General features: G+C 38.6%; 1 protein-coding gene across 1 annotated transcript in view; it reads left to right on the top strand.

The window, feature by feature from the left end:
• sptlc2a (serine palmitoyltransferase, long chain base subunit 2a) overlaps positions 1-27825 on the top strand; it is a 147999-nt gene that overhangs the window by 42043 nt on the left and 78131 nt on the right. Inside the window, exons 3-7 of the mRNA XM_073039299.1 lie at positions 4416-4570; positions 8415-8563; positions 10497-10621; positions 13248-13341; positions 19642-19747. Coding sequence (XP_072895400.1) covers positions 4416-4570; positions 8415-8563; positions 10497-10621; positions 13248-13341; positions 19642-19747 — 629 coding nt within the window. The remainder of the gene's footprint in view (positions 1-4415; positions 4571-8414; positions 8564-10496; positions 10622-13247; positions 13342-19641; positions 19748-27825) is intronic.

Raw genomic sequence — 27825 nt, 5'->3', positions numbered from 1 at the left:
ATGTTGCCCCCTTCAACCTTGATTCTGTCTGGCATCAAGGGACTGTGTGGCATCCCCTCAGATTCAGCCATACAACTTATTGATGCAGTTAGGTGAAGAATGTCCTTTAATCCAATTGCACAGTTTTGTCAGATCAGAACTTGCTATAATTAAAAGGATGTGATGGTAGTTAGGGCTCTGCTGAGTGTGATTATCCTTTCAGGCTGCAGTATTGAGGGCTTAAAATGTAGATAGTGATTTTGGAGTGCAGTTGGATAAAGGGTAAACTATTCTCTATTTATATCCAGTATTAGCAAATGCTGAATTAATTGCAAGATTATAACGTTAGAATATAAAGGAGAAAAACAAATACAATTGTAGTTTTTAGATTGCATTTATAGGCACTGAACTGTCGTCATTTGAAGCATAATGTATTTTGCAGGACATGGCAAAGATTTATCTCTTTCCTAAATGAGTTGAGGTTTACAGTAAATCATGAGATTGTGATTCATTGGTGTTTGGGTGGAGGGATGTAGTTTGCAGTTATCAGTGGGTTTTCCTCACCTACCATGTTTGTTTAAATTTTTCCGAGAATCAAATGTCCAAAACTGCATTGTTCTGAAGTTTCCCCGCAGGAAGAACATACTATTTATTTGATTGCTGTTGATGTAAAAACAGAAACCTGGCCAAAACCAGCTGGCCTCTTCATTCCAAAAAGTAACCAAACAACTTTTAATGACTCTGCTTTACTTCCTTCATTCTTGAAAAGAGTTTATATTTATCTTTTATTCTGATCTGTACTTCACAATGGATATGAATTGTGAATTGTTCACAATGGATATGAACATTTACCTTATCCAGTTCAATTTCCAATTCATGAGTAAAACCTTGTTTGTCAAGATTTAAGTCTTGCATGTACTTTAACAGTTAAATAAACAATAAATCAAATTGATCAACTGGAGCTTAATGTAGGCTTTAAAAAAAATACTGTCTTCCCTCCTACCACCGAGGCTTTTGACATAGAGGCTTCTAAGGAATTTGGGTAACATTATAGAGTAGAGAACCAGGCAGAGGAGATTTGACCTTCTGACTTGATTGCATCAGTTCTAAATTTACCTTTCAACATTTCCAATTTTTCCAAGGTAACATAATATTACGATTTTTTACTCTTCAAGTATGTGAAGGATGTAAGAAGTAAAGTCAATTCAATTCAGTAGCATTAATCTTTTATAATAAAGTCATCATCCAACTTTTGAGAATTCCTTTCAGTAAGTCTTGGAGACTGTTTAATATCGTAACTGTTTATAGCTACCTGAATTCAAAAGAATACGGTTGCAGATGCTGAAAATCTGAAAGAAAAACTAAAATGCTGGATATTTTGGGCAGGTCTGGCTGCATTTGTGAAGAGTCAAACTTTTAATCTCTTAGCTGATGATCTTGGTCTTTGATCTGAAATTTTAAGTATTTCTTTGGTTTATGTTTGTTCTTGTACTGGACAAAATCAGGGATATGGGAGCTAATGCTCCAGGCATATTGGCCTTCAAGACATGATTATTCCCAATTGTTTCTGGAATTAGGAGCTGCTATTTTGAGCAAGAACAGTGGAGTAACTGATCTTGAATTCTTGTACTATTAGGGTAGCGATACAGGATCTTCAGCCCGTCATTCATGCTGGCCACATTGTCCACCCAACTGTTCCCAATTTTCTGTTGAGCTACGATGTAAATGTAGCTTTTTCCCTAAATGTGTCCTCCCATTGCCATCCTAAAATTGGAGCCACTACTTGATATATGAAGAACAAAATATTATAGGTCTAATGAGAGCAAGTGACTGATCAAATTTGGCAGCAATACTCCCTGATCCAAATCTTTCGCACTTTTAGGTAGCTTGCTGTCATTTAGATTAATTTGGTATCTTATTTTGTGAGTTTCACAACCCATTCTCAAGATAAAATCTACACTGATCTGTACTGTAAAGATAACTCCTGTGCCCAGTCATCTGTACAATCAAATCTTAGAATACTTGGCTCCTGTTTGTGGAACATCCACAGAGTAATAGCATCAGGTGACTAACTTGGTCTGAGAATTCAATTGGACACCAATCATTAATATCTAGTTTAATTTCTTCAGTAGTTTGAAGCCAAATTAATTGGTGGCATTTCAGATTCTGCTAGACTGGGATGGGATGGCAAGGAAAGTAATTTTATTTGAAGGAGAAGACTTTTATGACAGTTTAATCATTTAAGATGATTTATTTTAACTTTAATATAAGATCCCCAACTGGGGTTACTTCTGATCAAAGTAAATGTATTATGAAAGTACATGCATCACCATATTACCCTGAGATTCATTTTCTTGTGAGCATTCATAGTAAAGACAAAGAAACACAATAGAATCAATGATAAATGCACACAACAAAGATGGACAAACGACCAATGTGCAAAAAATGACAAATTGTGCAAATGCAAAAATAAACACCATAGTTGTAATAATTTAGCAAATATTAGCTGTAGGGTCTTTGAAACTGAGTCTATAGGTTGTGGAATCAATTCAGTCATGGTGTATGAAATTATCCACTCTTTCAGGAGTCTGAGGGATGAAGGGTAATAACTGTTCCTGACTCGTGTGGGATCTAAGGCTCCTGTGCCACCTCCCTGATGGCAATAATAGAGCATGGCCTTGATGGGTTCCTTGATGATAGATCCTGCTTTCCAGAGTCAGGGCTCCTTGAAGATGTGCCCAGTGGTGGGGAGGGTTTTAAATGTGACAGAGGTTGGATGTTGTAAATAGGGGAGTGTTTTTACTATTTCATATGCGTATTGTGTATCTAAAGTGACTTAGTCCAGTTTCTGATCATTGACTCGAGAAATCTAAGTGCAGTGTTATGCAGGACTAAAAATGAATTGTTGATTACCTTTTGGTTCAAGAACAATTATATTTACTTATTGGACCTTCAGCAGTAAGGAAGACAAATTGTAGTTCAGCTTTGGCAAGAGGTTGGAACAAAGCACTCTTGTTTGGTTATAGTGGGCTTTAGTAAGACCACACTTGCAGTATTGTTTAGTTACGTAAGAAAGGGTATATTTGCTGGAGAAGAAATCCAGTAAGGGTTCAACAAGGGTTGTACTGCTGTGGTAAGGAGAAACTGGACTATGTTCAGAATTCAGAAGAATGAAAGGATATCTTAGAAATGTACAAAATTCTCATGTTTAACAGACTAGATGTGGAGATGTTTGCCCTGTATGGGGGGTGGAGGTGTTCTAAAACGAGAGATCAGCCTCAGGATGTAAGATAAACTGTTTAGGGCTAAAATGAAGAGGAATTTCTTCACTTCAAGAATGATGAACCTGTCAAGTTTTCTACCACAAAAGGCAGTGAAGGCCTGGTGGAATATTTAAGGTTGATAAATGATTACACGTGGCTTCAGTGGCATCTGTGGGAGTGCAGCACTATGGTATTGAGACTAGACATCAGCCAGAATTTTGAATAACTGACAGACTCGAGGGGTCAAATGGCCTGCTTCTCACATTTGCTGCATTCAACTTTCTAAATGTAGAAAGCAATCTTGAGTTTCTTTATTGGAGAGACTATTTTTCACACCATTTCTTGTCAGTGACTTGAAGCTATCTTGACAAACAGTGCAGTATTGAAAATAGAATGTATGCTTTAGAATCTACGTGTTGGATGCTGGCATCATAATTTCGTAGTAGTCGGGCATGTAATTCACCTGAAACCTCATGCCATTTGATGTAATAGACAGGAAAAATTTTATTGAGAAGCAAAATGGGTTCCACCAGAATAGAAATCCATTGAATCAATTGCTATTGTATGATTCCCAATGTATTATGGTGCAAGCATTTCTTCCTAAAATTCATTTTTTAGATGTGATTATTTAATATTAAATAAAATCAGTTCTTTTGTATGATTTTAGGTAATATACAGTGTAAATTCTTTTCCATTTGTTGTGGGAGATGCATAACAAATGCATAGACAGCAGAATATTTCAACCTTGAGTCTTCTCAGAATGAAGTGTTTTGTAACTAGTTGAAATTCCCTTTCTGAGGCATGAAGTGTTTGTTGAGAAATTTTACATTTACTTATTCTGTCAAGTAAACACTATTATTTAACCAACTGGAGATTAGTTGAGTTTAAAGTATAAGACCATAGACAAAGGAGCAGAATTGGGCATTCAGCCCATCATCTGTTATGCTATTCCATCATGGCTGACTTATTTCCCTCTTACCACAGTTCTTTCACCACTGATACCTTTATTAATCAAGAACCTATTGACCTCTGCTTTAATCCTCCAATGATTTGGACTTCAGAACCTTCTGTAACTGCATTAAGTATTTTAAATTGTAAGAAAGTATTTTTTTTCTGTTGTATAAAATGGTGAAAGAGTTGACTTTGAAGTAATCTGAAATTCATCCTTTATAGGACTTTGTACCTTTGTATCAAGATTTTGAAAATTTCTACACCAGAAATCTGTACATGAGAATTCGAGACAGTTGGAACCGGCCCATCTGCAGTGTCCCTGGAGCAAAGTTTGATATAATGGAGAGAGTATCCTATGACTATAACTGGACATTCAAGTGAGTAACTCACCCTACATTTTACTAATTTTCTTTAGAGGTTGTTTTCCTGTAATGTTGCTTAGTGTTTTCTGTGTTCTGGTTTGCTTTGCTGAACATTGCAGTGCCATCAGCATGCCCACCATGCCCACAATGTATGGCAACACTTGCAGGCTGCCCCCCTGCACACCCTTGGGTGTTATTTGACAACACAAACAATTCATTTCATTGTAACACCAAAATGCTGGAGGAACTCAGCAGGTCAGCCAGCATCTATGGAAATGAATAAACAGTTGCTGTTTCAAGCTGAGACTCTCCAGGACTGAGAAGGAATATGCCAGAGGGGAAAAAAAGTGGGAGGAAGGGAAAGGAGGTTAGCTGAAATGTTATAAGGGAAACCAGTTGGTTGGGAAAGATCAAGGGATGAGATGAACAAATCTGATTGTGAAGCATAGTTAAAAGTGAAGGCGGGTGGACCAGGGAAGGGGCGGAATAGGCAGGTGAGAAGTAAAAGGTTAGTTGTGAGTAAAGGGAGGAGGAGAATTCATTTCACTCTATATTGTAAATGAGAATTTTTTGAGAAGCAGACTGACAAATGAGAGTGCAGCATAATGCTGCTGAGGTCTAACAGTAACACCAGAATGCATTCCACTTCTTAACTTCTGCATTTATACAACAAAGCTATAGAGATTCTCTTAGGAATGACCATCTCTATTTGTCTTTAATGTGGAAATGTATCATCTGCCCTTTAGAAGCACAAACAGGTATAAGTCTTCCAATTGGAAGATTAAGTAAAAAAAGGGCTTTGCTGAGCAGGATTTGTGTATGCAATTGGTTGTTCAATTCGGTCAGTTTTCCCCACAAATCATCTTGTTATGTGAATGGCAACAGAAAGGTATTGCATCTTCTGAAGTTGGATATGCAGAGGTATTGACAATGAAAGGTTAATCCTGGGATGATCCAGTCAGGCTGGTGGATACAGATAAACTGCCTCGCTTTGTGGGAAGACCAGAAGAAAGAAACGTGACCTTGAAATTAAGGTTGATCCATATAACTTAGAAGGCATTCTTCACAAAAGTCATTGGAAAATTTGGTACTGGTGCCTTGATGTGCTTGGATAATGAAAATGTTCAAAGCATTGATTTATCAAAGGTTTCTGGAAGCAAGACAAATGAATGGTATTAATAGTACAGATTAGTTTAAACATTATGGTATGACGTGCATGAGTGGTGTAAAGATTCTACTCTCTCAGCCCCAGAACACTTCAGTCTACTAAAGATAAAAATGCTGAGGGAAAAGTAGGTGAAGAATTCTACTATAGATGTTCAAAGATTCATTTTACTATCAAGGTATACAATTTTAAAATTCTTCAATTCTCTGGGTAGATGTCTCCTTTAAATAATCAAAAATGGTGTAATTAGTGTTTCCTGTTTCCCGCCCAGCCACACAACAAAGATAAATTTCACAATGGATTTATAACAGCACAAAAGGTCATTCACCCTATTGAGTATCTGTTAAGCAATAGTGGAATAATCCCGTCAGTCTCATTTTCTACCCATAAACCCTATAAATATTTCTCAATTGTGTTTTTTTTTTTGAAACATCTGATTTGGTTCCACGATCCATGGAGAGTATCCAAATCTTAATTCTTTGGGTAAGAAAGCTTTCCATCAGTCACCTTTTATCTCTTGCCCAAGGGTAACATAGTGGTTAGAGTTACAGCACCAGTGACAAATGGTTCAATTCCCACCACTGTCTGTAAGCTTGTACATTCCCTCCATGACCATGGGTTTCCTCTGGGTGCTGCAGTTTCCTCCTGCATTCTAAAGACTTGTGGGTTAGTAGGTTACATAGTCATACGGGTGTAGTTTGGCTGGAAGGGCCAGTTACCATACTGTATCTCAGGTTTATTATCACTGATTTGTCTTGATAGGCTTTTTCCATTGAGAGTAGGGGAGATTCAAACAGGAGGACATGAGTTGAGAGTTAAGGGGCAAAAGTTTAGGGGTAACACAAGGGGAAACTACTTTATTCAGAGTGGTAGCTGTGTGGAATGAGCTTCCAGTAGAAGTGGTAGAGGCAGGTTCGATTTTTGTCATTTAAAGTAAAATTGGATAGGTATATGGACAGGAAAGGAATGGAGAATTATGGGCTGAGTGCAGGTAGGTGGGACTATGTGAGAGTAAACGTTCGGCACAGACTAGAAGGGCCGAGATGGGTTGTTTCATTGCTATAATTGTTATATGGTTATATATGAAATTTGTTTTGTAGCAGCAAGACAAAAATACTAAACTGCAATAGGAAATTTTAAAATAGTATAAGAAGAGAGAAAAATGGTATGTTCATGAGCCATTCAGATATCTGGCAAAAGAAAGAAGCTGTTCATAAAATGGTAGCAATGAGAATAGGGCATGTCCAGGGTGATGGGAGTTCTTGATGAATGCCACTTTTTCAGGCACAGTCCAGATATGGGGCAACTGCACTTTCTCTGGAACTATAACACTATATTCTGTTCAATGGGACTTGAGAACTTCGGATAGTTATGGAAGAGGCTACAGTTTTGGCTGAAAGTTGAGGTATAAGAATGTTAGTTACTTTTTATTGACCAGTCTGTGTCAGTGATCCCTGATTATAATTTCAGCTAGACATTTATATAGATATATGACTGAGCAATTGTACTGTGCTGGGTGTGCTTTTGCCAGTCTGAATCTGGTGCTGTGGCAATGTCAGATTGGTTACCAAAGTGGTTTTGACCTCAAGGTTCAAAATAAATGTATGATCAAAGCACAAATATCACCATATGCTACCTTGAGATTCATTTTCTTGTAAGCATACATAGAACATAGAAATACAATAGAATCACTGAAAAGCTACACTTAGACTGACAATCAATATGCAAAAGACAAACTGTGCAAATACAATAAGTAACACTGAGAGCATGTGTTACAGAGTCCTTGAAAGTGAATCCATAGGTTGTGGAATCAGTTCAGGGTTGTGAAAGTAGTTATCCACACTAGTTCAGGAGCTTGAAGGTTGTAGGGTACTAACTGTTCCTGAACCTGGTGGTGTGGGACTTCAGGCACCTATACCTTTTCGATGACAACAGTGAGAAGGGAGCATGGCCTGGATGGTGGGGGTCTTTGATGATGGAGGCTGCTTTCTTATGTCACCTCTCCATGATTTTCCATTGTTTTGTTGTAACTGGCTTGCTATGACATTTCATACATAATTGAGTCTATCATATCTCTGGAATCACTCATAAAGTAATCAGGAAACATTTGACATCTCATTTCAGCCCTTTATTACTGGGAGTAGCTTCTTATCTGACTTAGTTAATCCATTAATTTAAATTCTTCATTTGCTGTGATGGAAATTAAGTTTGTGCCTCTTGAGTTAAGAGTTCGCATTTTAAAAGCTATTCTACTCAAACACTGAATTTTCATTGCACTGCTATTGATCTGTGTTATTATTCGACTTGGCCCTAAGCTGCGGAATTTCTTTTCTAAAATGTATGACTGTTTCCTCTTACTGCTTCAAACTAGTGATTTTTCTCTTGCAAAAGCAACTTGGATTGTTTTCCAGCATTAAAGGTATCATATAAATGTTACTTGTGTATATTTGGACCCAGAAACAAAAAGTGCTAAATATTATGGAAGTTATTAATGTATGAAGCTGTTAATTCAATTACTGAAAAATAATTGAAAAGAACATGTAAAGTTACTTGCCTGGTACAATGTCTCAGCAAGTGCCAACTTTGATTTTTTTTTTTGCTGAAATTGTTTGACATTTTAAAAATGTGTGCTAAATTTTTCTAATTTGCTTTACTTCGTATCCCTTGTGTAACAAATGCACATTTATTAAATAGGTTTACTAACAAAATCATCAAAGGTGTCCTCAACATGGGCTCATACAATTACTTGGGCTTTGCTGAATGCCACGGCTACTGTGCTGATGCAGCAACCAAAGCAACGATCCAGTACGGAGTTGGTATTTGTAGCTCACGGCAAGAGATTGGTGAGTTAATATTCCACAAATCTACTGCTTTTAAACTGGTTTTAAAATGTGTAACAAATTTGTTAAGCATATCTATTGGCAAGGTTAATTATACAATAATTTTATTAAAAAGGCATTTTGGATGCAGTTTGATAAATGCTGTATGTAAAAGTAAGATTCTTCACACCATCTAATGAAACCTGGTGACTTTTGTCAAGCATTGTGTTAAAGTAGGACTTGACCTTGGGATAGTGATGGAAGGGTCTAGTTTTGGCTAAAAGCTGTGGTATTATGGTAATGATTGTTAGACTTTTTATTGACCAGTCTGTGGAACGGTGAAACCTGACTTTAATTTCAACTTGATCTTTAAACTTTGCAAGTTAGACTGAGCAAATTAGTGGTCAGGGAGTGGAAGGGAAGGGGAAGTTAATACACTTCACCTTGAGGTGTGGGCATGCTGACCTAACCTAGTCTAAGATCAATCTAAGGATGTAATAATAGATGAATGTAGGCTTACTGTAAATTAATGTTTAGCCAGTGTGGTCTTGTTGAACTAGAAAGCCGATTTCTGTTTGATCACTCTAATAGTTGTAGAGCAGGGGTTCCCAACTTTTTGTTCCCAGGACCAATCCCATTAAGCAAGTGATCAGTCGTTCCAGGTTGGGAAACCCTGTTATCGAGTGATACAGCATGGAAACGGGCCATTTGGCCCAAATGGTTCTTGTTAAGCATGGTTCCCATCTAATTTAGTCCCACTTTTCCATGTTTGGATCACTGTGCTCTTAACCTTTCCTATCAGTGCACCTGACCAATTATATTTTAAATGTTGTTAATGTACCTTCAACGGCGATCTCTGGCAGCTTCTTTTTCAGGGCAGCAAGATGAAATTAAGTACAAGAGGTCCAGATGATAAATAGGAAAATGATGGCCTGAAGAATCCTCTTCAGGAATTAAATGATGGAAGCAGTAATTATATCTCCTTAAGGATGCTAGTGATATGGCCCTCAGTAATCGGAAATGCTGTGTGCCAGATAAACAGACTGATTTAGCCAACAGTTTTTCCCTTACTGAGCAAATGTTTGTGGTTTAAATGGTCCTAAATGGGTGTGGCTGTTCAGTGAAATTGTAGAACTTCTAGTTAGTCAAGAATATTCCAGAGTGACAAAAATATGGATGATTTCTCAGGGTGTGCACAGTACCAGTGTAATCTTGTTTCTTGCAGTTTAGGGCAGTTAAATTACTTTTAGTACCATGCTCGTTGATAGTTGATAATTGGAGCTTGAAGATACAGTATATCATGTGGGCTATTTGTGTCTGATAATGCATTCCAAGCAGCAGTGCTTCCTGCTTTTACTTTTTTGAATTTGGTGAATAATATATTCCAATACACGGTGGTCTATTGATCCTTGTTATCTGTAATGTTTAAATTGAAGTCTTGTTTGACAACAAGTCGATCTCCTGCAGGGCTAAAAGAAACCAGCTAAGTTTGAAGTATGTACTGTAAATGTTGCCACATAGGTTCACTTTCTTGCAGATATTTACTTGGAAAAAAGAAATACAACAGAATTTTATGAAAAATTGTACACAAATACTGACAAATAACCAATGTCCACAAGAAGGCAAATTGTGCAAATTAGAAAAAGATAATACTGAGAACCTGAGTTGCAAGAGTCCTTGAAAGTGAGACTGTAGATTGTAGAATCAGTTCAGAATAGTGGTGAATGAAGTTATCCATACCATTTCAGGAACTGATAGTTGTAGGGGTAATATCTATTCTTGAACCTAGTGATGTGGGACCTAAGGCCTCTGCACCTCTTGACTGATGGTAGTGGTGAGAAAAAGGGTACTACCTATGTTCAGACTAATCGTACCTATAAATTTATCCCAAGAACACCTTGTCGATAATACACGCCAGGATATTTAAAATTCTCAAAATAGCCAAATCTGTTCACAGGTAACCTTGACAAACATGAAGAACTGGAAAAATTGGTGGCTCGGTTCCTGGGCGTTGACGCAGCTATGGCATTTGGGATGGGCTTTGCTACAAACTCCATGAATATTCCTGCTCTTGTCGGCAAGGTTTGTTAACTAAAGCATCTCTCACTCTAAACTTCACCCAACTTCCTTCTCTGAAGGTTGCAGTTAGTATTGTATTATAACACAAGAAATGAAGACCTGATATCTACCAATGTCATTGTAGGTAATGTAGATAATTGGACTGTAAACTGTCTAACTTTAGTAACCTCTAGAGGTAAAGGTAAAGTGTAGGCTTGATTTGATGAGGCCTTGGCGTTGGATTGATGATTATGATATGTTGCTGTGATGCTGCTACAAGTGGGTTTTTCTTGCACCTGTGCATATACACTCGGTGTTCTCTTGGGTCAAGAAATGGAAACCCATGTGGTCTTCTGCTGTCACCCATCTGCTTCAGGGTTTGACGTGCTTTGTGTTCATCGATGCTCTTATGTACACTGTAATGTGTGGTTATTTGAGATACTGTCACCTTGCCAACTTGAACCAGTCCTGACCTCTCATTAACAAAGCATTTTTGTCCACAGAGCTGCCACTCACTGTATGCATTTTGTTTTTCACACCATTCTCTAAAGTCTAGAGACTGTTGTGCATGAAAATCACAAGAGAGATGTTTCTGAGATGCTTAAACCACCCCACTTGTCACCAAAATCACTCCACAGTCAAAGTCACCTAGACCACATTTTTTCCCTATTGCCCTGAACAACTTGACCATGTCTGCATGCTTTTATACATCGAGTTGCTGCCACATGGTTAGTTGATTAGATATTTACATTAACAAGCAGGTGTACAGAAACTACCTAATAAAGTAGCCACTGAGTGTACGTACTTGTGCATATGACAAATTTTGACTGTGATCTCTGTATAGCAATTAACAAAATAATAAGATTCAAGGAACTGCAAGCAAACAACAAGATCTTGAAGTCCATATTAACTTCTCTGAAGGGAGCAAGACCAATGGATACAATGGTTAAGCTTGTAGGATGTTTACTTTAATTGGCTGAGGCATAGTTTGAGGAAGTTGCACTAAATCTGTACAAAACAGATTTCACGTCACATGCTGGTGATAATAAACCTGATTCTGAACGCTAGTTATGGCACAGCTGCATACACTTCTGGTCATCAAACAGGATGCGCCTGGTGTTTGGGTGATGAGATTAATAGGGATATGGAGGGGAATTATTGAGAGAATGGCCAGGGAAGCATTGTTTGCTTTGAAACAAAGTAGGAGATTCATTGAGTGGCCTGGATAAGATGAATAGGAAGGGCTTAGCAGGGAGGCCAGTAGTGGGGCATATAGTTAATTAATGGAAAGATGAGTTTGTATATTTGTAAGTGACTTTTTGTCCACCATTCCTGTAAGGTTTAGAACTATTGACTAAGGTTGGTGGAGCAGAAACTCGCCACTTTTAAAATGTGCCTGGGATTTTCATTGAAAGGCTGCAGACTAAGAACTGTGTGGAGAGATTGAGATAGAGGTTCCTCTCTGTTGCCATAGACATGGTGTAAAAATAGCAGCCTCGACCATAAATTTCCATTTCTCTTTAGTGGCTCCTAGTTTGTCCCTCTCTGCACAAACGGAAACAGGAAATACTGATCATGTTCAGGAGGTGAGGCAGGATACAGAAAAAAGGTCAGTGTCATCCTTTAGTCCCATCGGTCTGCTAGCATTTTCCTCCTGTAATTGTATCTCATTTTATTTTCACTTGTTATTTTAAAATATCGAGATGCTTTTAGTAACCTTTGCACTGATGACTGATGCGAGATGTGTTCAGTCTTCATATTTTCTGATTTCCCACTGTAAATTCTTCGTTTATTTGCTAAAGGACGACTGTTTAATTTAATTACACGTTTATATCTACCTGTAGAGGCTCTTGCAGTCTTGCTGTATGTGTTGCTCTTATTTTTACTACCTTGTAAAAAGTCTACTCTACCATTAATCTTTACAACTTTTTATGCTTTTTCTTTCACTTTTCCATTCTTAACTTCAATGTTCAAAGTAAATTTATTATCGAAGTATATATGTCACCATACACTGAGATTACTTTCTTGCAGGCATTCACAATAAATATAAAGACTCACAATAGAATCAATGAAAAACCACTCAAGGCAAACAACACAAAGTTGGGCAAACAATTCCTATAGATGAACCCATCCTCCTGACACCTTTATTTCTCAATAGAATACATCTTTGTGAGCATTATGGAAATATTTCTTTAAATGGCTCCGACAGGACAATGTATGGAAGAGTTTATTGGAATCCATTTTGAGGGTCAAATGGAGCAGTGTTAGTATTGCCAGCATGTTCGATTACAGTTCATTCACTGTATTCCTGCTGTGAGCAGGTCTAATTCACTATGTCAAAGATTATGGAGAGAAGGCAGGAGATTGGGGTTAAATGGATAATATCAGCCATGATGGAATGGCAAACCAGACTCGATAGGCTGAATGGCCTAAATTGCTCTGTCTTGTAGTCTTAATGGTCTTTCTGTTTGAATGGCTTTGAACAAATATGGTACTTAGAAGTTTTTTTAAAAAAAAACATAGGTCTGTATTTTGTTACAAATGCTATAGAGAGAGAAAGGATCAAATAATTTTCTGAAACGGAAGACAATTATTCTTTGGAGCTTTTAAAACTAATTAAACTTTAATGGCTTTATTTTTCCATCTTCAGGGTTGTTTGATCTTGAGTGATGAACTAAATCATGCATCGTTAGTGCTTGGAGCCAGGCTTTCAGGTGCCACCATCAGGGTTTTCAAACACAACAGTAAGTAGACTACAAATAAGACTTGATCTGTGCAAAAAAAAAAATTACAACTCCTGTCAGAGATGGGAAGAACTTTGGAAAAAGCAGCAAAATAATAAATGAACACAAGTGATTCTACAAATGCTGGAAATCCAGAGTAACACAATGCCGGAGGAATTCAACCGGTCAAACAGCACTCTCCCATGGGCCTCTCTCATCCTCTTCAAATTCCTCCTTCAGCTCTTTATCTTTTTCACTTATCACCTCCCAGCTTCTCACTTCATCCCTGTCACCGACCAGCTTGTACAACTTCCCCTACCCTTGGTTTCTTAATCAGAATTGGAATCGTGTTTATTATCACTGTAATTTGTTGTTTTGCGGCAGCAGTGCATTGCAGTACATAATAAAATACAATAAGGTATATGTATTAGTGCAAAAAGAGAGCAAAAGATAGTGAAGTAATGTTCATGAGTTCATTGTTCATTCAGAAATCTAATGGTAGAGGGGAAGGATGTTCCTGAAATGTGTGTGTCTTCAGGCTTCTGTACCACCACTTCAATTAGCAATGAGAAGAGGGCATGACCTGGGTGATGGGTTCCTTAATGATGGATTCCATCTTTTTGAGGCATTACCTTTCAAAGGTGGCCTCTATGCTGGGGAAGTAGGTGTCTGATGGAGCTGGCTGAGTTTACAACTTTCTGCAGTTTTTTCCCACTGCTGTGCATTAGGGCCCTCCATACCAGATGGTGATGCTACCAGTTAGAATGTTCTGCACAATACATCTGTAGAAATTTGCGAGAGTCTTTGTTGACATACCAATGAAATATAGCCACTATCATGCATTCTTTGTAATTGTATCAGACCCAGGCTAGATCTTCAAATGTTGACGCCCTGGAATTTGCTCACCCTTTCCACTGCTGACTCCTCTGAGGACTGGTATGTGTTCTCTCAACTTCCCCTTCCTGAAGTCCACATTCCTTGGTCTTCTGGTTTCTACCCACTTCCTTTCCAGTTCTGATAAAGGGTCTCGGCCTGAAATGTCGACTGTTTATTCCTCGCTATAGATACTGGAGGAATTCAGCAGGTCAGAAAGCACTTTGTGTGTTACTCTGGTAAATAATGGATTCCAAGATGGCTTTTGCAAAATATAAGTTGCAAATGTTGGAAGTGAGATGGCAAAAAGGAATGCTGGATATGTTCATCTGGGTCAGTCATTGTCTGAAGTGGACCTCATTGTGTATAGTTGATGATTATTTGCACTATTGTTTTTGTTTGCTTTTAATTCTGTACAGAGAGAGCTCAGGGAAACCGGCATCAAATTCCCTGTGTGTGTCCTCATACTTGGCGATAATAAAGGATTCTGATTCTGATTGTCTGTGGGAAGAGAAACAGTTAACACTGCAAGATGACTTTCCAGTTCTGATGCAGGTTGGAAAGGTCATCTGTCCAGAATTCCATGTTATGGCCTGAGCTGTAATAGGCCAAATTGATGACGTGTTCTTTGAGCTTTTTATGGGCTTCATTAGAATAGTGTAAGAGGTCTAAGTCAAGTCAAAGCAGAAATCGTATGGAGAATCCTCTTTTGTTTTTTATTACTGATGAAGTTGCTTCTATTCTTCATCTTTTCTCACATTTTCTTTAGTTGCCTTCTGTTGGTTTTTAAAACCATCCCCACCTTCTTGCTTCACACTAATTTTTCCTATATTATATGCCTTTTTTTTGCACTTATGCTGTTTTTGACTTCCCTTGTCTGCCATGGTTGCCTCATCATCCCTTTAGAATGCTACTTAATCTTTGGCATGATCTATTCTGTGCCTTCTGTATTGCTCCCAGAAACTCCAGATTTTGTTGCTCTGCAGTCATCACTGCTCGTATCCCCTTCCAATAAACTTTGGCCGTCTCCTCTCTCAAGCCCCTGCAGTTGACTTTGCTCCACTGTAATACTGATACATCTTTCAAATTTCAACTTTGCTTGGAATAGTTGATCCATATTATTCCTTCTGTGGATATAATCCTGTCTTGTCCAGGAGCTATTCACTGACCTTTGCTAGCAAAAGGTGATTGTAAAGAAAAATGAAATAACTGCTCCACTAATTGATGGCATGCTCAATGGATATAGGAAACCTGCTCAATCTGCAGTTTAACAAAATACTGGAGGGACTCGGCACATTAGGCAGCATCTATGGAGGGTCAATGTTTTGAGCCAAGACTTATTGCCTCTCCAATTACACATTTTAATGTGTTAGTGCTGACTAGAATTGATCAGTTTTGATTTGCTCCCTGATTGCTAAAATTGCTAGCAAGTGTCGATTTGCCCTTGTGTAACAGATACAAGTGTTAAATTGAGCCTATATAGCATCAGTCTGCAATATTGCTTGACAGTTTAAATACAACATTTAAAATCAGTTAAGGAGGACAAGTGCTCTTCAGCTCTAGAACTGATCTTGGATAAAAGTGGTTAATTTGCAGTAGGTGCAGTTCTTGAAATAAATCATTGTTTTCCTTGCATGAAAGTTCAGAGCAAAACTGTTACCAATTTGGCATTGATTTCATTCGAATTACAATAGCAACCCTTCATCCTTGCAGTGCTTCACCTTGTGCTCTAATCAAAATGTATTCTTGGACTCTTTCATCCAGCTAAGGAATGTAAAAGTTGGAATAAATTGTTTTCCTTTTGTCACCACCTATGTATGTTTGCTCTCTTTCAAGTGCTCATGGTGTTTAGGTTGATAATTATCTGTCATCTATAACACAGATCAAGATCTTGCTTTGGGCAAATTGGACGCTTCACATTGCAAAGGTCCTACACTGACAGCAACATGTTTTGAAGATATGGTGTGATGTGAAAGATAACATATAGATAAAAGTTATTTTTTTCTACTTACCTCTTTGGCTTAAACAGCACTGAGTCAAGTTGATTCAATTATTTTGTTCTCCTTTTACACTCGTGTCGTGGAAATGACATTAAACAATTTTGAATCTTAAGTAATGACCTGATGAAGTGTCTTGGCCAGAAATATCATCTGTTTATTCCCCTCCATAGACGCTGCCTGACCTACTGAATTCCTCCAGCCTTTTGTGTGTTGCTCTCAATTTCCAGTATCTGTAGCACCTCTTGTGTTTGAATTGTGATGTGTAGCTCTAAGTTCAAATTGGTTGAGATGAAATGGATCCCCAAAGTAACAACGATTGGCCTGAATATCTACAGTCCCTTTTTAATTACATGCACATTTTAATTGGAATTTTTCAACTAAATGTTGTATAGAGTTTGAGTTTGTGAAAATGTTTATGATGGCCTGTACTAAGTTATTGATTGAGATACAGCGTGGAGTAGGTCCTTCTGGCCCTTTGAGCCATACTGCCCAGCAAATCCCCTGTTTTAACCATAGCCAAATCACAGGACAATTTACAATGACCAAATTTACAATTTACAATCTACCAACTGGTATGTCTTTGGACTGCAGGAGGAATCTGGAGCACCTGGATGAAACCCACATGGTCACAGGGAGAATGCACATTCTCCTTGTAGGCAGTGGTGGGAATTGAACTTGCGCCGCTAATACTGTAAAGCATTGTGCTAACCACTCTGCTCCCATGACACCTCAATGCATGAATTCTTTAGCAGGTTTAATTGATCATGTAACTTGGTAAACAGCTTTGGTGCAGCCAGATTCTATGTGCAGGCCACATAATCCCATTGCTGGGATGTAGCTTCAGTGTTTTCAGACACTGCCAAATACTATTGTTTCCTGATTTTCTCTCTTTATTGATGCCCATTATTGCTTGGGTCTCCACATTGCATCCCTCCAGTGGTGAAGAAATAGAACTAGAAACAATCAAGCCCCCTTCTACTGTTAATCTTAAAGCAAGCAAAAGGTGTACATAGGCTTGCTCGAATGTGTGGCTGTTCATCTGTTTTCCTCTGAGAAAGCTAGGAACTAATCAGTTTTTACATCAGACTGTGTGACGTGTCCTCAAATGGAAAAGTGCAAATTGGAAAATTTATTATGCAGCATCGGGAGAGTTCAGTGCAGAAGATGGTGACTATTGAATACAGGGACATAGTGATAAAATGATTAGATCTTTGCCTTATTCCCTTTTTGTGATTTCATCTTCCCTTCCAATTCCTGGTTGAGAGAGTCCCCTCCAAAATCATTCTTCCAGTTCCAATCAAATGTACAACTTGTTAAAGCAACCTACTCTATATGGAATTAATCTGAAATGGTGGAAATGTAAAGCAGTGTAGACAGCACCCATGAGAACAAAACCTGTAACTTTTTGAGCCAATAATAATTCATCAGAGTTCATGAGAATGTGGAAATTTGAACTTTGAAACCAATTGATTTGCATACAAGGCAGCAAAGTTTATAGAAGTAAAAAAAACCCATCTTCCTTTTAGATTTATCCTGATCCGTTTGATGTGAAGACTTTGCATTATTGACTAATTAGCATGACACATCAATTCTCTTGAGCTTAATACTGCAGAAAGTTTCATGTAGAAATTATAGGGTGACATTAAAACAGTGAAAACTTGATAAAAGTTAATCCAGCGTGTAGAGGTAGAGGAATGTTCATGTTCTTAATGAATATTTGTGGCTATATAGGGGAGGATATTGATGTATTCAGATGAACTACATTCTTGCTGCTGTCTGTAAGGAGCTTGTACGTTTTCCGCTTGACCATGTGGGTTTTCTCCAGGTGCTCAAGTTTTCCCCCCACCATCGAAAAGACAAGCCCAGCTGGTTGTTTAATTGGTCATTGTAAATTGTCCCATGATTGGGCTAAGGCTAAATCAGGGGATGCTGGATGGCTTGGCTCCAAGGGCCTATTCTGCACTGTATCTCAAATAAATAAATTTTGGATGGAGAAATTGTATGACAATTGTTAATTACCAAATACTGGGCAGTGGGATGTCAACTTGGGAAGGTTGTATAAGTATTACATTTAACTATGAAGTAATGTTGGTTGCCGGGGATCTTCATTTTAGAATTCCCTGCCTTAAAAAGGGTGAGAATAATAAAGTTATTATTGTAGGATTAGTGTAAATGGTAACGAACAAAATTATAATCAACACTGTGTACTGTTGGAATGTGGGCATTCAGTTCCTCAGTGTTAAGCTTTCAGTACATGGGAAATACACTCAGTGGCCACTAAGCAATAAATATCTTCATCACATATTCATATTTATTATTTGCATTGATGGTTTTTTGTATTTGCACAGTTTGTTGTCTTCTGCACTCTGCTTGATCGCCCTAGTTTGGCGGTTGTTCATTGATTCTGTTATAGTTACTATTCCATTGATTTGTTAAGTATGCCTACAAGAAAATGAATCTCTGTTGTATATGGTGATATGTATGTACTTTGATAAAATTTACTTTGAATTTTGATTAGGTACTTCCTGTACCTAACAAAGTAGCCACTGAGTGCATGTTCGTGGTCTTCTGCTGTAGCCTATCACCCCAAAATTTGATGTGTTGTGCATTTAGGATGCCCTTCTGCACGCCACTGTTATAAGCATGGTTATTTGTGTTACTCTTGCCTTCCTGGCAGCTTGAACCAGTCTGGCCATTGTCCTCTGACCCCTCTCATTAATAAATACTTTCATTCACAGAACAACTGCTCCCTGGATGTTTTTTTATTGCATCACTCTCCAAATTGTAGAGTGTTCTGTGAGAAAATTCCAGGAGATCGGCAGTTTCTGACATACTCAAACCACCTTATCTGGCACCAACAATCATTCCATGGTCAAAGTCACTTGGATCACATTTCTTCCTCATTCTAATGTTTGGTCTGAACAACAACTGAACTTCTTGACCATATCTGCATGCTTTTGTGCATTGATTTGCTGCCATGTGATTGGTTGATTAGATATTTGTATTAATGAGCAGGTGTACCTAATAAAGTGGCCACTAAGTGTATGTGCCTTATGCCACTAAGTTACATGACCCTAGATGTCCTTATCTAGTAACTTGAAGTCACAGTTTAGAGATGTTCATTTGATCCTACTACAATAGTTGAGGGGAAATAGAGATTTGCACTTAATCAACTTCTGGATATGACAGTGAGTGTGAAACATCATTAAAGAAAGCTGCCACTAGGAATTATGTAGATTCCTTCTGAGTGGGCCGACTGGATTTACCCACTGAGTTTGAATGTGTATTCAATTCTCATGAAATTTATTCTGAACATTGTGAGGTAACAACGACATTTTTCTTTTGGACATCCACCAGCTGGTATTGACTGAAAATGCAAACTTGTTTAATAGATGTTTGTTTACTGCCAACTGGGTAGTCATCATTACAATGCTTGTATTATTTTCAGATATGCAGAGCTTGGATAAATTGCTTAAAGACGCAATTGTACATGGGCAGCCTCGAACACGCCGACCATGGAAAAAGATTCTCATTGTAGTGGAGGGGATTTACAGGTACAATGACAAAGTGCAGGATCCAGTCTGAATAAGTTTTTAGTCAAGCTGTCCTGTGGAATGCTGTATTGACACTTTGAGTTCAATGCAGTATGCAATTCATGTTGCACTCTATGGTATCAGATCTTTTTAAATTGAAAAACTAACCTATTAAAATGCTTGATCTAAGATTGCCTTGTCCAATCTGCAGTTTAACATGCATTTATGTTGTTCTGTTAGCAGTATAAAGCATTCTAAACAAGTAGTTCCAAGTGTTACCAAATATCAGTATGTTTAAAAGCTCAATCACAGAACGATTTTTGTAGAAAGGAGGTACATAAACTTCAAGCTTAAATCAATTACAACACAAAAGCGCACTGACCTCAGAACACCCATTTTTGCTAATATTTTGTGATACTGCTGTCATCACACTAAGATAGTGTCTATGGACGGTCCTAGGTAACTTAAGATAAGGGAACCAACAATGAAGTATTTGAAATCAGTAATGTGAACGAGACCAGAACTAGTGGTTCGGGGAGGGGGGTGTGGTTGATGGTTGGAGAAAATGGGAATTGTCTGACAAAGAATTCAAAGTGAAGAAGAGATTTGATAAGGGTTAGAATTTGGAGTGTCATGATCACTACATCACAGAACATATTTTTCATATTTCCTTCAATCATAGTTCGGCCCACAGCATTATTCTAGCCCTCTGAGCAATCCTGTTCCCCCACTTATTACACTCTCGTGCTTATCACTCTGCACCCACCCCTCTATTCTCTCCCCAAATTCTCACACCAGCCACCTTCCTGCTGTGACCTTCTGCCAAATATCTGGATGAAAGCTGGGAGTTTAATGAAACTGAAACTTGCTAATAGATCTTTCTGAAGATGCCCAAGTGTAATTGAAATTTTGTGGTGTTTTCATCAACAAATCATTTTGGGACTCGCATTTACCAAACGTGCTGAAAGGTTGCTGCCAAAAATTTCTCTGCAATTTTCTTCAGTCTAAATGGGTAATGTCTTCCATTTCCAACTGACAGACTTCCCATTCCGTTGAGTTCAAACCTACAGCAGCTTCTATTCCTTTACTCTGGTCGTTGGTAGTTATGCCTTCAGTCAACTACAGTTCACTCCTCAAGACCTTTAAGACCGGTTTTGTTAATTTGTTGTTTTGATCAGTCCTTCTTTTCACATTTCTGTGAATTATATTAAGTTCTTCAGTGTTAAAGGCTCCTGTACAAGTATTTGTTGCTGATTTATATCTGTCGAATATGTGGAATTTCCATTTTTGGAGTATAGTTTTCAGTCTCTATAGGATTGTATTTCAATTGCTACATATTTCTGCCACACCATACGTCATATTGTGAATGTCCTGACAAAGGGGTCTCAACCTGAAACATTGGCTCTTTATTCCACTCCATAAACGTTGTCTGACCTGCTGAGTTCCTCTGGAATTTTGTATGTTACTCTGGATTTTCGGCATCTGCAGAATCTCTTGTGTTTATGCATCATTCCAGACTAATCTCTTTAATTTACACTAATTAACTACCAATGCTGTCTTTATTAAACTGCATTCCAGTTTCTCTGTATTGCTTGGTCTTAAAAGTGGACTTCTCTGAAATTTGTCAGCAATAATTGCTCTCCTATCTAAAAATAACTTCATCTGTTCTCTGTGGTTTCCTATTCACCAGTTTCATTCTGGTAATATGAACAAGCAATTCTTTCCTTGTGACTGAAACAACTGAGAGTTGTACACAGCAGATAAAGGCTAATTATTTAATTTGGTAAACGTTTTTAAACAAAAAAAACATTTCAGCTGTATTTTGCTTAACTCAACACCTTCCTAAAACCTTTCTAAAATGACATTTGGGAAGTAAGTTGTTTTGTAACAGGAACCTGAAGTTTTATCAGTGCAGAAATGTTCTGTGTGCATTCAATGCATTTGGCAGTCTGGCTGTTAATTTGTAATGCTGCTGTTGAACTGACATATGCTGGTGAAACTGGAATTTGGCAGACAACTGATACCGCAGCAGCTCATCAGCATGTTGACATACACATTTCATAAAGACAAAACTAAACCGATCACATTTCCAAATCTGAACTGATAACGTAGCTCCTAATTGCATCTCAATCATCCTGAAACTTGTAGCAAATAGTTTAGTCAAGCAGTGTAGCCATTTTATCTGCAGCCATTTAGAACCTAGAACTGTTCAGCCCCTTCAACCCACCAGTGTCTGCATTGAACCTGATGCTAATCTAACAATTTCATCTGCCTCCATGTGTTTCTATCCCTCTATTCCTTGCCTGCTCGTGTCAACTTGGATGACTCTTAATCATTGCTGCTTCTACCATCATTGCTAACATGTGTTCCAAGCACCTACACTGTTCGTATAAAAGAAAACACAACTTTTCCTCACACATCTCCATGCCCAGGGTGGGGGGGCAAGACTCGGCTATGTACCTTTTAAAAATGTATCAAAAGTTAGTGTACTTTAATCAAGTCACCATGACTCCAGAGAAAATGATCCAAGTTTGTCCAACCTCTGCTTAAAGCAAACACTCCAATTCAGGCAAGAATGCGGAGATCCCTCTGTACATTAATGCTTCTAAGAGTCCTGCCATTTACTACTGCTCTTCCTCTTGCTTTGACCTCCCAAACTATTAACACTTCATATTCCCTTTGCCCAAATTTCTAACTGTTCTGCAGTACTGTGCAAAAGTCATAGGATACTGTAAGACCATAAGATATAGGAGCAGAAGTAGGCCATTCGGCCCATCGAGTCTGCTCTGCCATTCAATCATGGGCTGATCCAATTCTTACTGTCATCCCCACTCCCCTGCCTTCTCCCCATACCCTTTGATGCCCTGGCTAATCAAAAACCTATTTATCTCTGCTTTAAATACACCCAATGACTGACCTCCACAGCTGTTAATAGCAACAAATTCCAGATTTACCACCCTCTGACTAAAGTAAGGTACCCAAGATTTTTGCACAGTAATGTAGTAATATGCATTACACTGTACTGCTGCCACAAAAGAAGTGTAATAAACCTGATTCTGATATGGGTCTCTATTGTGTTCTGAGTGGGGAAGGGGCAGGGAGAGGGGAATCATGGTCGGGAAAATGAGAAGGGAGAGGGGAGGGAGCAGGAAGCACCAGAGAGACTATCTGTAATGATCAGTAAACCAATTGTTTGGAATCAAATTACCTGTGCTGGGTGTGTCTACACCAGCACCACCCCTACCCCTGGCATTCCTTCTCTGCCACCTGTCCCACACTCCTCCCACGGTGCTCTCCACCCTTGCAGTTCCCAGCATCCTTTGCTTACGCCAGATTTACAAACTTGTTCTGCTCCATGTTGATATACGGTATTGTGCAAACGTCTGAGACACCATAGATATATATAATATGGTCAAGTCACTATATGTATACATTCATATTCTAACTATCTAAGACTTCTACACAGTACTGTAGATCCTTGATGACTTACCTCAGTAAACTTCCCTACTACCCATAACTTGACCATTTGTCATCTACAAACTTACTAAGCACCCCGTCTACGTTATGGAAATAGTACTATATATGAGTGCTATGGACTGACTGGGGAGTTTCTAATAATTGGATTGTGGAGTCAAGTCAGCATGTTACACATTGAGGTATATGTTGTATACCTCTGAGCAGCACTTTATTCAATGTATTTAGGTTACCTCATCAAAGTAACCTTTATAAGACAGTCTCATATTTCATTTAGGATCAGAATATGCCACTGTCAATGTTCAAGCTGTTTGTGGGTTTTTAAATTGTGTGCTCCAGGAACAAAATAGAGTTGAACTACAATTGTGAATCATTTACACAAGAATATTATCAAATCATAATGGCACAGTAAATGCCTATCAAGTCCAAGCTAATTTGAGGCCTATTGTTTTTTCCTATTCCATCGTCTTGAATATTACTTTCCTCTTAGAGCTGATCCATTTCCCTACTGAAAACCATAATTTTTGCTATCTTCTCAGGCAGCAAAATCCTAGTCATAATAGTATACTGAGTTTCAGAAAAATTCTCAATCGTCTTCACAAACAAGAGAAAATCTGATGCTGGAAATCCAAGCAACACACAAAATACTGGAGGAACTCAGTAGGCCAATCAGTATCTATGGGTTGGGAAAAAGTACAGTTGAAGCTTTGGGCCAAGATGAAGGGTCTGCCGTGAGTTCCTCCAACGTTTAGTGCGTTCCTCAATCTTGCCTGCTTTCACGTTAGTTGAATCTTTTGGTCCTTGTGACGTGCGTATACTCCTACCATGTATTAGATGCATACTTCCACTATATCTCCTCTCAAACATATTTTGAACTAAAGGCAATCACCTGCTTTTTCCAGTTTAGTCTGGTATCTTGAATGACTGATACCTGAAACCACTTTAAATGTTTCTGCATTTTTACTTGGCTATCCGTATCCAAGCCTAAAATTGAATAAAATGCTGTTACTTAACCAGTGCTTTTATGGTTCAGTACAAGTTGGCAGAACAGCACCAGCATTCATGCTCAGTGCTGACCTCTGGTAGTGTCTGTGTGGTGTTTGAACCTTCTCCCTGTGACCATCTGTTTTCTCCTGTGTGTTCCAGTTTCCTATTATAGCCCCAAAAATATGCTGGTTGGTAGGTTAATTGGCTATTTTAAATTGCCTCCATTGTGTAGGTGTGTCGTATGGCAACCAGCAAGTTGATTGCTAAAGAGTGTAAGTTGAGGAATGCAATTATTTTGAAAGTCTGCATTGACTTTGATTGCAGCATTTGAGAGGTTTGGGTAAGTACGTGGTTGGAAGGGGTATGGACAGCCATTGTCCAGGTGCTGGTCGATAAAATTAGGCAAAATAGTAGTTCAGTACAGACTAGATGGGCCAAAGGGTCTGTTTCTGTGCTGTAGTACTCTGACTTAATAGACTGAATGCTCAAGACAAAGTAAATTGTTAATTTGATGTGTCCCAATTAATTGGGACACATCAGAACCAGGACATTTTGGCTCTATTAGCAGCTAGCTCAATTGGCTGAAGTTTCATGAAAATGGTCAAAAAGGTTTTTTTTTAAAAAAAAAAAGACAAGCTGCTGTTGAACTGAGTAGCAAATTATGTATTTAATTTGTTCTGTACTTCATTTAAAACATTGCCAGGACTGTAAAACTATTAGCTCCTAATACATCCAGTGTATGCTACTGTGTTCCTTTGATTGACTAGAAATGAACAAAATCAGCAGATGCCTAGTGCCAATGGTGGACTGATTTCGTACAATGCTTTCAACGATCGCATCTTCCAAATCTTAACTTTCATTGTAACATTCAGCGTGATTGTTGATACTGTTACGTACCCCGTAACTGGGTCACTTACCAGCAAAGATAGAGAGGTCCGTTGAAGTCTGATGGTACGATTTCTAACAGTATTTATTGATAAAATACACAAAAATAATATCATTGCAAACATACAGATAATATACGTCGTCAATACTAAATCTAAAAGCGCGGGTATAATAATAATCAATAAGAAATAGCTCTATCGTTGTCTAGGGGATAATGTATTGTCCGATGGAAATATAAAAGTCACTTTAGTTCAGTCAAGCTGTAGGCTGCAGCCTTTTTGGTTGGAGAGAAAGACGGAGGTTTAACTTGCCCATTCCTTTTATGATGTCAATCCTTCGAGAGTCATTGGGGGACTGATTTCCCCTTCGAGGTTAGCTAAAGCCATGCTTCCGTGGCAAGACCCACCAATTCCGAGGCAAATGGAAAAGGACGCACGTGGGCTGGTTCCACCGGCTTTCACTGTTACGCTGTTACAGGAGTTCTAGCATTTCTTCTGGTGTGTCTGAGGGGCTGTGCCCACAGACCCTCTTTTATCTTGACTCACAGGGTCTCAGATGTCAATCAGGTTGGGATGATGCAATCCCTCCACCAACCCCCCCCCCCCCCCCTCGGTTCATTGCCTGGGGGCTTCGATGCATCGTACAGTATTCAATACACAATCCCGTCTCCAAGAGACAATAGCCGTTATCCATGGTTCCGCCTTTCGGAGGCCAGGACACATTCCAAACTCTTTGTGGATTCTGCATGTCTTTCATTTCCTGGGTCTCCTGAACTGACTTAATAGTGATCTTGCGATTCTCAAAAAGGAGGGGGCCACGGACGTAACAATACCTTCAAAATCTTAGCTCCTAACTTGTTCAACGAGTGCAAGTGTTTCATTTTTGCTCCCAGCTATTTCTGGCATCTCAAAGTCTGAATGCTTGAAACCACAGTGAGCTGCTTATTTCTTGCCAATTATCAGTGACAAAAATCTTCGCTCTCTAAACACAAACACGTGCGACTGACACTGTTTAAAAACTATTCACTCTAAGCACAATCCAGTGTCAAAAAGCCACACAAGTGCATGCAATTGACGCTAATTAGAAACGGTTCATCTACAGACTTCTGTCCCAATTAAGCGGCAGAGTGTCCCAAAAAAATGAAGGAATCATGGCTATTTTCTTGATTCGTTTTTTTGTTTTTGTGTTGTCCCAAATAAATGGCTGTCCCGATTAACCAATGGCACAATTAATCGGAATCCATTGTATTAAATAACCACCTGTATTTATTTCTATGCCTCTATTTCAGAACACTTTTAATACACCTCTCAGCTTCTCCTGCCACTTCAAAGAAATTTATACAGATGTACAAATTTGTTTACTTGTCAAACTAATAAAGCTAATTATGTACTTTTAATAATTTTTATGAAACTTGGCATTGCAGAATTGCCGAATTTTGGTTGTAGCAGAATATGGTGAAAATGTGTAGTCATCTACCAGAAAGAAAAACTGATAATATATCCTAAAATCCCTGATGGAGTACTTCTCCTCCCACCCAACTCCTACATCCCTTCTACTGAAGGATTCTTGATCTTAGCAGTCTATTTCTGATTGATGCTGCCTCCTTTTTCTGACCATAACATTTAAAATTGTTTGTCAACTAGAGTTCCTGACAACCTTACCTTCACTGTAACAGGAGCATGCTGACCTCGGCCTCTCCCTGTTTCACTTTAACAGTCTACCAGTTTCAAGACCTCTGTTTTTCTATTGCCTCTCCCAATCAGTGTTTGGTATTTCCCATCAAAATTGAGGACTTCAGCATGGTGGACTGGTCTTACATTTTTCCATGATTATTTTAAAACTATATTCACGGGTCCAAAGTGTTCCCCCACTGACACTTGAGCCAGTTGTCCAGCTTCATTTCTCAGAGGTACTCGTGTTACTGTCTCTGGTAAGATTATTTACATATTCCTTAAACATTCCTAAACACATTCGAATTCTTCCCCATTTGCACTATAGCAGCTTCATTCAATATTTGCGTTCGCCCTATCTATAGTGCTCATAAATTTGTATACCCTTAAAAGATCTTTCTTCATTCTTTCACGCTCTGTGGAATAAATCCCTAACCTATTCCATAAGACCATAAGATATAGAAGCAGAAGTAGGCCATTCAGCCCATTGAGTCTGCTCCATCATTATATCATGGGCTGATCAAATTCTTCCAGTCATCCCCACTCCCCTGCCTTCTCCCCATACCCTTTGATGCCCTGGCAAATCAAGAACCTATCTATCTTTGCCTTAAATGCACCCAATGACTTGGCATCCACAGCCACTTGTGGCAACAAATTCCACAGATATAACATAGAATAGAACATTACAACACAGAAATAGGCCTTTTGGCCCTTCTTGGCTGTGCCGAACCATTTTTTTGCCTAGTCCCACTGACCTGCACCTGGACCATATCCCTCCATATACCTCACATCCATGTACCTGTCCAAGTTTTTCTTAAATGTTAAAAGTGAGCCTGCATTTACCACTTCATCTGGCAGCCCATTCCACACTCCCACCACTCTCTGTGTGAAGAAGCCCCTCCCCCATGTTCCTTTAAACTTTTCCCCCTTCACCCTTCACCCATGTCCTCTGGTTTTTTTCTCACCTAGCCTCAGTGGAAAAAGCCTGCTTGCATTCACTCTATCTATACCCATCATAATTTTATACACCTCTATCAAATCACCCCTGTTTCTTCTACGCTCCAGGGAATAAGGTCATAACCT

Source organism: Hemitrygon akajei, chromosome 3, assembly GCF_048418815.1.
Source record: "Hemitrygon akajei chromosome 3, sHemAka1.3, whole genome shotgun sequence".
Taxonomy (NCBI): Eukaryota; Metazoa; Chordata; class Chondrichthyes; order Myliobatiformes; family Dasyatidae; genus Hemitrygon; species Hemitrygon akajei.
The sequence above is the reverse complement of the archived record's forward strand: the minus strand, read 5'-3'. Positions and strand labels throughout refer to the sequence as shown.